The sequence below is a fragment of the Gorilla gorilla genome, chromosome 2 (genome assembly GCF_029281585.2).
Source record: "Gorilla gorilla gorilla isolate KB3781 chromosome 2, NHGRI_mGorGor1-v2.1_pri, whole genome shotgun sequence".
Classification (NCBI taxonomy): Eukaryota; Metazoa; Chordata; class Mammalia; order Primates; family Hominidae; genus Gorilla; species Gorilla gorilla.
In genome coordinates, this window is record NC_086017.1 from 55,037,586 (window position 1) to 55,048,064 (window position 10,479).

At 47.6% G+C, this 10,479-nt stretch overlaps 1 protein-coding gene across 2 annotated transcripts in view; it reads right to left on the reverse strand.

Moving 5' to 3' along the window:
* Window positions 1-7,074, reverse strand: part of CDCP1 (CUB domain containing protein 1) — a 63,554-nt gene extending 56,480 nt beyond the window's left edge. The window contains exon 1 of one of the 2 annotated variants that reach the window (XM_019024836.4): window positions 6,803-7,074. In XM_019024836.4, the coding sequence (XP_018880381.3) occupies window positions 6,803-6,884 (82 nt within the window). In that variant the 5' untranslated portion in view covers window positions 6,885-7,074. The remainder of the gene's footprint in view (window positions 1-6,802) is intronic. The other variant, XM_063703735.1, reaches the window with a different exon arrangement.
* Between the last annotated feature and the right edge of the window lie 3,405 nt (window positions 7,075-10,479).

The window sequence follows — 10,479 nt, forward strand, 5'->3', positions numbered from 1 at the left end:
TGAGGCTGTCTCCAAAAAGCTGGAAAGGCAACTCTGAGTCCAGTGAGGTCTTTGGCTCCAGTCCTTCCATTTCTCTGCCCTCCTCCCTCCACCAACTTCCAGCTGGGAAGCTAAGCCCTTTGGGATGTGCAGTCTGAGGACATGGGCAATGTAGCAGTGAACAAGAACTCAGAGGCAATAGTGACCGGGAGAGCCTGGTGTTTGTATCCTTGAGGGTGGCCCAGGATGCAACTCCAGTGAGACTTGTCAGCAGGGCAGTTGATGTGAAAACAGCCCATCAACACAGGCTGAACCCTCCTGACACAGTGTCCCTGGGCAGACTCCAGCAGAGCACAGAGTTCCAGTATGAGCAGCAGTGTGTAATAACTCATCCCATTATGTTGTTTGGTTCTTGGTGTGTACCTCTCCACTGTGGCTGGTGGCCACTCTGTAGGAGTTGAGTGTCTACCTGTGTCCAAGAGATGCCGTGAGTCCTTCAAACTCAGGGGCTTCATCTTACCACCTCTGCATTCTCTGTGATGTCCCAGAAACTGCTTGCCTGCTCTAAGCTGTTCTCGGGGTTAAACATTGTTTTAGCCAAACTTCCTTGTTTGAGATGGCCAGATGTTCCTGCCTCCAGATCAGTAACAGAAGGCATCTCTTTGGATGCATATGGCATATGCCTGGATGTACACCATTCTAGCTCAGCTCCCAGCTGGACCACACATTGCCAAGAATTGAAGAAGCCCTCTCATGGCTCCAACGGTTTTGTGACATGGCAGATGCCAAGGAAGTAGGCAGACCCAAAATAAAGACAACAGCCCGACTTCAACTCTATATAATCTTTGGACTCAGGGAGTTGATAAAACTCATTTCTGGAGACTGTATTTACCCAGACAAAGGCAGCAGATTGTCACCTTGTACATTTTTGCATTTGGCACATTTCTCCCGGAACCCTTTGATCTCCTGTCATTGAGGGTAGGATCATTTGCACTTCATTTAAAACTTAAAGAAAGCTACACCATCTGTGCTCAGGGAACAGTTTTAATTTTCTTTTCAAGACATTCTCAAATTTATTATTTAAGCATATTCACACCCTGAGGGGAGGCATTTACTGGCCTTGCAGTCCTATTACCGAGCTGGGTTCTGGAGTCATACTCCTGGGGCTGCCAGCTCAGCATCATTACATACCAGCTAGGGAGCCCTGGCAAGTCACGTCACCTCTCTGTGCCTACTAACAGGAAGTTAGTAAGAGTAATTGTTTGAGGACGGAGAATTAAATGACATGCAGACCTACTCAAGACCACCTCCCCCATTTACATTTTCTCAGGAGCAAATAGCTTCATTTTTATAATTGAACACTGTAGAACTTATGTTTCATCTATCAAAGTTATTTTTGGCCAAGGTCTATTTCAGAAATGTGTATATTTACTTCTCCAACCTCAACACATTTTAAACAAAATTATGTGCAGAAAGTCTTTACTAATATTCCAAATACACTAGGATCAAGAATGTCAGGATCTGGCTGGGCGTGGTGGCTCATGCCTATAATTCCAGCACTTTGGCAGAGCGAGGTGGGTGGATTGCTTGAGGCCAGGAGTTTGAGGCCAGCCTGGCCAACATGGTGAAACCCACCTCTACTAAAAATACAAAAATTAGCTGGGCATGGTGGTACACGCCTGTAATTCCAGCTGCTTGGGAGGCTGAGGCATGAGAATCATTTGAACCCAGGAGATGGGGGTTGCAGTGAGCCAAGATCATGCCACTGCATTCCAGCCTGGGCAACAGAGTAAGACTCTGTCTCAAAAAAAAAAAAAAAAAAAAAGAATGTCAGGATCAAGTGAGGACACCCCAAGTGTCAAAAATGTCAACAAAGGGAGGTGCCCTACATTACTGCACACAAAGCAACTGTTTGCAAACAACCATGTAAATGGTTTGGTAGTCCTCAAGTGATGTCTTATGCACTTTATGCTTAACAGGATTGGTTAATTATACACAGGTATCTTCCTGTTTTTCATCACACTTTCAGAAACTGTTAGAGGTTTTGCATCGCTGTGCAGTGGATTGTTATAATTTTTCCCACACAAAATAACGAGATGTATAGCGTTGCTTAGTGTTTTCATACAGAATGTCTGGTTTTCAGGAATGGATTACTGATGTTAATCAGAAGATGCTTATTTGTAAAATCCTCAGAGGAGTGGCTGGCACAGCAAATGTGTTGGCTATTACAAGCAGCAATAGTAGTTAATACTTTTAAAGACTGATGGACCAGATACAAACCCAAGGCTACAAAGGGGCGAGGGAAGGAGCCTGGATCTCCTTACCTGGTTGTCTAGAATGCTGCCAGCTGCCCGGAAGATGAAAATTACAAGGTTGTGGGAAGTGGTTTGAAATAATTTGATTATGGCATAATTTTTATAATTTAGAATGATAATTAAGGGGTATAAAGTTTTCTTTTTTTTTTTGAGACAAAGTCTTGCTCTGTCACTTAGGCTGGAGTGCAGTGTCACGATCTAGGCTTACTGCAACCTCTGCCCCCTGGGTTCAAGTGATTCTCAAGCCTCAGCCTCCTGCATAGCTGGGATTACAGGTGTGTACCACCATGTCTGGCTAATTTTTGTATTTTTTAGTACAGACGGTGTTTTGCCATGTTGGCCGGGCTGGTCTTGAACTCCTAACCTCATGTGATCTGCCCCCCTCAGCATCCCAAAGTGTTGGGATTACAGGCGTGAGCCACTGCGCCTGGCTCGGTATAAACTTTTCTTAACCACCAAGGCAGAGAACCCTAGCCACTGGTCCCCCACATCAGTGGTCTTATCATCTCCCACTGTCCCACCCACCCTGACCTCAATCAGGGGTCTTTCTGACCAGCAGACTCCTCTCCCTATCCACTCCCCACCTCATCCTATCCCATCCAAACCCAGGTCAGCACCGTTAGGCAAAAACACAGGTGAGGCTTGTGTTATAAGCCAAGGGACCCAGTTCTGTTTTCTTTTGGCAAAAAAGCACTGGTGAGCTATTAGTACCATCCAGCTGGGGTGGTGCTTCTAAGACTCTTGAGTCTCTACCAACACTGTCCAGATTCTATTTGCCAAATTGGAGGGAGGAAAATGCTTCTTCCATAGATGCTGGTGAAACAACAGTGAGGAGAGCCTGGGAGAATGTGAGAAACAAGCACTAACACACTGACGGCTGGAAAACACACCAGGACAGGCTCTCCACAGGTGACACGGAAAGACGCATCCAAAGCCCTAAGAACCTCTCTACTCTTCATCCCAGCAACTCTGCTTCCAGAACATGGAAATACGCAACTAAAGCCCTAAGAGCCTCTCTACTCTTCATCCCAGCAACTCTGCTTCCAGAACACGGAAATACGCGTGCAAAGACCTAAGAACCTCTCTACTCTTCATTCCAGCAACTCTGCTTCCAGAACATGGAAATGCATGCCCAAAGCCCTAAGAGCCTCTCTACTCTTCATCCCAGCAACTCTGCTTCCAGAACTGTAGCTGGACAAAATAGTTAAGAATGTGCAGAACATGGGCACGGTGGCTCACGCCTGTAATCCCAGCACTTCAGGAGGCCGAGGCAGGGAGATCACCTGAGGTCAGGAGTTTGAGACCAGCCTGGCTAACATGGTGAAACCCCGTTTCTACTAAAAATACAAAAAATTAGCTGGGTGTGGTGGTGCACACCTGTAATCCCAGCTACTCAGGAGGCTGAGGTAGGAGAATAGCTTGAACCTGGGAGACGGAGGTTGCAGTGAGCCGAGATCGCGCCATTGCACTCCAGCATGGGCAATAAGAGTGAAACTCTGTCTCAAAAATTTAAAAAAAGAGTGTGCAGAACAACACAGCTGAAGAACACATTCTTAGATACATCAAAATGGGATAATCCAGTTGATACCATTTTATAACCTTGGCAACATGAGGATAATGGTTCATCCTTTCATGTCATTTTCTAGTCTGTGCTATGTAATTTCAAGTGCCTTTTCACTGAATAGACCTATTAAAATTGATACAAGCAGCTGGCTATTGTTGGACGTGTTCTATTTTTAATAAGAAAAACTGGAAGCAACTGAAATGTCCAACAACTGGGGACTGGTTAAAGCCATACAATGGGATGATCCCATTTTTGGTTTGTGCACATGAGCGTGCATACATACACATTAAGAAGACTGCATCAAAGTGAATAAGGCAGTTTGCTTATAGATAATTTTTTTCCATTTTGGTTATATTTATTGCCACTTTTTCTACAATAACTATATGCTACTTAAAACATCTTAATTATTAACTTCCTTCCCCCATATTGATAGCCAGGGAGAACACCCAGAAGAGTGTGTGTGTGTGCACATGCAAGGCGTGCAACCATCATAGATGAAATGGCAGCATCTGAGGTGAGCCCTAGGGCTAACAGGTCTGACTCCAAGTCATGCAAATCTGTGGGGATGTGGGGGAGGAGATGGGGGAGACTCATCAGCGCTACCAGTTACACATTCCAGACAACAGCCAGTAGCTCCTCATTTGAATCGGAAACAGAATGAACACCCACACTCACCCAGGGAGTGTGAACATATCGTTTGATCTGTCTGCTCACATTTTTGGCAAGAGACAATGGTGGCAAGATTGGGGTCACTGACCCAGACTCTGGTATCTGAGCGGTTCTTAGAAAGCAACCAAATGGAGGTTTTCAAAAGGCTATGATCCCAATGTAACCAGTGTTTCACTCTTGGAAATGGGGGAGTTGGTGGGGATACCAAAGTCACACAAACACATGACACCAAGACACAAACTTTCCTTTACTTTTCATCTCTGCAGTGACACCAAATTCATTTTTACTCTGCTGAGTCTTTCTTTGTTAAGAGACTTCATGGATTTATAAAACAAATCCACTGTGCCAGGGCTCTCTGGCTTTCTGTATCCTTTCAGGACAGTCTCCAGGAATTTCTCAAAGGCCTTTGCCAGTTAGATCCTCAAGACTACAGGCAACTACTCCAACCACAAAAGCTCTCAGTTCAGCCTGATGTACCCTCAAAGGGCCAGTTCCTGAGACCATAGGGAGGAACTTAAGAAAGCGAAAGGGAAAGTTCCTAGGTTTCTACGTATTTATGTATTGAACCATGAGACAGGGCTCAGCCAGTCAAGGACTTCCTGGAAGGGACTCCATTGGAGTTACTCGACCAAAATGGCAGCCTTCCCAGATCACAGGGAGAAATGAGACCAGGGACAGAGGCTCTCATTATTAGCAATGCCTTGATTAACACCCTGTTCTGACTGGAAGAGTTCCCCACTGTTGTCACAGAAAGCCAAAAACATCTCAAACAATTCCCAGAGTTTCAATACTGTTCCAAGATTGGTAGGCACACATTTTTCTCAGCACACATATACACATATTTTCACTTCCTTTTTATTCTTAAACTAATTCTTTTTCTTCAAAGGGAATCTTGGAAATTCAGTCCTAAGAAATTATATAGTAAATATTCATCAGCCAGGCACAGTGGCTCACATCTGTAATCCCAGCACTTTGGGAGGCCCAGGTGGGAGGATCACTTGAGCTCAGGAGCTCGAGACCAGCCTGGGCAACACAGTGAAACCCTGTCTCTACTTTAATATATATAATTTATATATATTTATAAATCCATGCCATGGTTTAAATGAAGTTTTAAATTTTCTATCTACTATGCAGCAATATGTCACCTGATGTTGGAGAATGAACCAGGAAGTATTCCTGGAGCTTATATTGATATTTTAGAAGCTCCTGTCTTGTATTTGTAAAGACGGCAGTCACCGGGACGCCCAAATTCAACCTCACTTGCGTCCTTTTATTCCTTTATCTAATTTACACCTGCCAAACACAAATCCACCTTAGATGCAGCAAGGGGAATCAAACCCACATGGCTTCCTGGAGAGCTCTATTTAAAAAACACAAAACCTGTACTAATCTCGCGAAACCTGTACTAGCCTCACATCAAGTTCTTACATGAAGAAACCAGGTTATTTACTGCGTTCTAATACATCCAGGGCCCACAGGGCATTTCCTGGCTGGCACAGGTCACTGGGACGTGGCGGTCCCTTCCCCCAACCGAAACAACTCGAAATTCACACACATCCCCGGAACAACAGCCTCCTGCCCTCAAAGTCCACTGCCAAAAAGTGCGAGGGGCGCGGGAATGTCCAGTCTCTGCGGCGGCGCAGATGCCTGGCGGCTTTCTCTGGGACCCCCTAAAAGAAATCCGGGCGCTTTCATTTTTGCACCAACGGTCTTCGACTTTAGGAGAGGTGGAATGCAGCGTGCGGACGGGAAAAAGGGGATCTAGTGGGAAATGCTGACATGAAAGCACTTTTTTTGCACCTTCTCTCCGGACCAGGCGAGGAGGTAGAGGGCGAGCCTGGAGAGGAAAGATCTCTTCCCACACCCTGCCTGGGTGTTTTCAAGAATCCCGGCAAAGACCCTGGGGCGCACGGCGCGCCACCTTGGACATGTCGCCTGGGATCGGCTACCGGGAGCTCCTTTTCCCGCCTTCTCGGCCAGCACCGGGCTCATCCTCCCGGACCGGGAGGCTCCCCGATCCGGGACACTCTCACGTGCCGAGGGCAAGGTTGACTCCAGGAGGGCAAGGCCCACGCGCCCGACGCGGCGCGCGCAGGAACCGGACAGTCCGGGGGACCCGGAGCCACCCGCGCGTTTTGACTACGCCGTCCCCGCCCTCACTCCGCACCCTCCGCACCCTCCGCACCCTGCGTCCCTCGGCCGCATCTCCGCCGGGCGTCCGCTGGCTGGCTAGCTCACCACCCCACGCCATCCGCCTCCAAAGCCCGGCACTCACCTGCCCCGCGCGGCAGGCGCGCCGCACCCAGCAGCAGAACCCCTAGCAGTGCGATAGAGACCCCGCAGTTCAGGCCGGCCATGACTCCGGGACGCCTCGGCCTCGGTGGGGAAAACGACGGTGGGGAGCGGCGGCCCCAGGCGCCCAAGCCCGGCGCAGCTGCGCTCCGCCCTGGCTCACTCACCTGCGCGCGGGCGGACCGGCCCGAGCCCCGCCCTGCGCAGCAGGATCGCGAGCTGACCCGGGGCGTCCCTCCTCTCTCTCCTCCTCCTCTTCCTGCCTCAGCGACCGCCTCTCCCTCCCAGGGTGCAGGGCTCCCGGCACCGGGTTGCTGGGTCCCTACTACTCCCCATTGCGGCGTTGGGGCGGACTTGTCCCCACCTTTCCGGGCTTAGTCTTCCTTCCCAAGTCTGAGAATGATGAGGTCTTTTTCTCCAGTCGCGAAGGTCTCCCATAAAGGAAGCCAGTCTACCTTCCCTTTTCTGTCCAGGAGACAAAGGTCATTATGCGCCTCGTTTTGGAGAAGAATCCTATTTGTGGGCCACCCAAGCCCTGGATCCTCTGCTACTTGACTTGGGCCAGAGGTCTGTTGGACTTTAAAGCCGGCGGTGGTACAGCTAGTATTTGCAGGACGGTGAGCCTGCAGCCTACTCCACACACATCACCTGCAGTATTTCCAGACACGCAACGTGTCCAAGGTCCCCAGGGTAGCTAGTAAATTAGAGGCAGATGCACCACTTCGTTGAATTGTAAGTAGAGTAGTATGTATCCCTTCACTGAGCTGTGGATGGAGTAGTATGTGCCCTTCTCGAGTTGTATTATAAATGGAGTAGTGTGTGCAGTGTGAGCGTGAAGCATTCAGGTCAAACGTTGGGCTGGAAAAAGAATGAAAAATGAATGGCGCTGGACTCCTTTTCCAAATCCTCCCAGCCGCAGGTGTGCCACCTGCCTGTCTTCAGAGGCCCTGTGGGTTCTCCTTCCACCCTGCCGGCCATACACCAAGTCCAGGCCACAGGCAGAGATTGCGGATGGTTCAGGAGTTCTTAGCTAGCAGACCTGGGTTCTGCCAGAATGACTCCCTGGGACTACTTGTGTTCATGGATAGCCAGAAGCTGGGCCAGAGTCACCCAGAGCAACCTGGGAAGCTTGGGACAGGAACCAAAGCATGTGCGACAGCATCAGTTTACAGTCCAGTCCCAACTTCTGCTTAATTCTTGCGGGCACTGAGCCTCTCCAGGCTGCCCCAATCCTTCTTGTGGACGGGGGTGGGAAATCATCTCCTAGGAGCGTCACCTCTTCCTTCTCGATGCCCTTAATCATGAGAATAGAGCTAGCTCTGCCCTCTGGGAGCCCACAGTACATCGAGGGAGGCAGAACTTGGAACATGACCCTGCCCACACCCCCACCTCTGGGAAGGCCTGTAGCGTGAGCTAAACGGGACCTTAGATGTAAGCTTCTAGTCCACTTCTGTCCTTGTGCAGAAAAATGGGAAAACTGAGAACTAGAGGGAAGGGAGAGGATGAGAAACGAAGAGAGGCTCTTGGTTCTCCCCACTGAATCGAGGACAAATTCATCAAGAGAAAGAAATCTTGACAAAAATCTAAACACTCTTTAAAAATATTTATGCTGACCAGGAGGATGAAAGCAGATTTGTCTTTTCTCCTGATTCTAAGCAGGCATATATATCCCAGCATCTTTTCCTAACATCCATGACACCATTGTTTCCCACATACAGTAATACCCACAACAGTACTAGAATGGCAGTGTATTGAATGCAAAATATCAGAAATATTGCTTGACAAGTTAAGCCTAAGGAACAAGTTATTTCCTTACTATTTCGTCTCTCCAAAGTTTGCTTAACTGTCTTTCTTGGGATAGTTGACACCAGCTTTCTGAAAATGGAATGAGAGTCACTAATTCCCAAATATGAAGCATTGGTGGTGGTTCCAGAAAGTAGCAGCAATGAGAAAGAAGAAAATAGGGAGGCACTTCAGCATCCTTTGCGTGACAACCCAACTACATAGTTGAAGTAAAGATGTCCTGACATACTGTCCTGGTCCTCCAAGTGGAGTGTGAACAAAGCATTGCCAAGAATGGACATGTTTTGTCTTTACAAACATGGCTGAATGGAAGGAGTAAATTTTAAAAGGTTATTTCTGAACTGGAAAACAACGTAGGTAACTATAATCTAGTGCTAGAGAGAAATGAGAGATTGAAAGGTTAATTTTCGGCTGGGTGCAGTAGCTCATGCCTGTAATCCCAGCACTTTGGGAGGACAAGGTGGGTGGATAACTTGAGGTCAGGAGTTGGAGACCAGCCTGGCCAACATGGCAAAACCTCATCTCTACTAAAAACACAAAAATTAGCCGGCTGTGGTGGCGGGTGCCTGTAGTCCCAGCTACCCAGGAGGCTGAGACAGGAGAATTGCTTGAACCTGGGAGGTGGAGGTTGCAGTGAGCTAAGATTGCACCATTCCACTCCAGCCTGGGCGACAGAGTAAAGTTCTCTCTCTAAAAAAAGAAAAAAAAAAAAAAAAAAAAAAGGAAGGTGAGTCTTAAAACAGACTGTCCCATCTAATTTTGACCTCTTCTGAAACCCTGCAAAGGCTGTAAAACAGGGATTAAAAAAAATTACATAAGCCCACAAAGGTGGGAAGAACAGAGAGAAGACAACAGCAAAATCACCCTGGAAGCTAGACAGCAGCTGGACTAGTGGTAGCTGCCTTAGGAGCCTGGAGATGGCAGAACCCTAAGCCAGTAGTGGGGAAAACTCAGAAATAATACGATTAACACAGAAATCCTCAAAAAAGATCCTCAGGAATTGGCAGCACAAGGTATTCTGGAACTGGAGGGTCAAAGAGGAGTTAAACAAGAAAGGCTAGGAGAAAGCTGTTTGAGAAGTACTGTGGTTAGATCCCAGAACCCATCCATCATTACCCGTGCCTGGGCAACAGCCCCTCGTCCAGCTTCTAGTGTTGTTCTAGAGAAATCCAAAACCATTCCCATTTTTATTATTTTCTTTGAGACCCTTTTCTTGCCTCTAAAGCTGTAGAATCTTCTTTTTGTTCATTGGTTTCTGAAATTTCACCATAATGAGCCTTGATGTGAGTCTGCCTATATTATCAATCTTTAGATCTTGACAAGTTAGAGGGTTGGTAAGCTTAACAACTTTAGTGTTGTCTTCTGGAGAGATTAAAACCTAGGGATGTGGGCTGAGGGATGCCAGGCATAGCTGAAAGCATAGGAAACGTAAAAGTAGGTAAATAAAGGGAAGATATGCATTCTGAATGCTGAGATCCCCAGTTGTCTGGCCCCAACCTGCATCCAAGGATGAAACAAAAAGACTTTGTTATCCATATTGGGGGTGGAAAAAGTCTTCTTCTGGGGAGTCTGACCAGCACAGGAGGAAAGACCCAAACATATTGACATTTGACCCTCATAAACAGGCCAACCAGCTTCCTACCATGAGGCTTTCAATTAATCCCCACCAACTTAGCTTTTTAATATCTCATTTTAATTTTAATTTTTATTTATTTATTTTTTTTGAGATGGAGTCTCGCTCTGTCACCCAGGCTGGAGTGCAATGGCGCGATCTCGGCTCACTGCAACCTCTGCCTCCCGGGTTCAAGCGATTCTCCTGCCTCAGCCTCCCAAGTAGCTGGGACTACAGTCGCACAC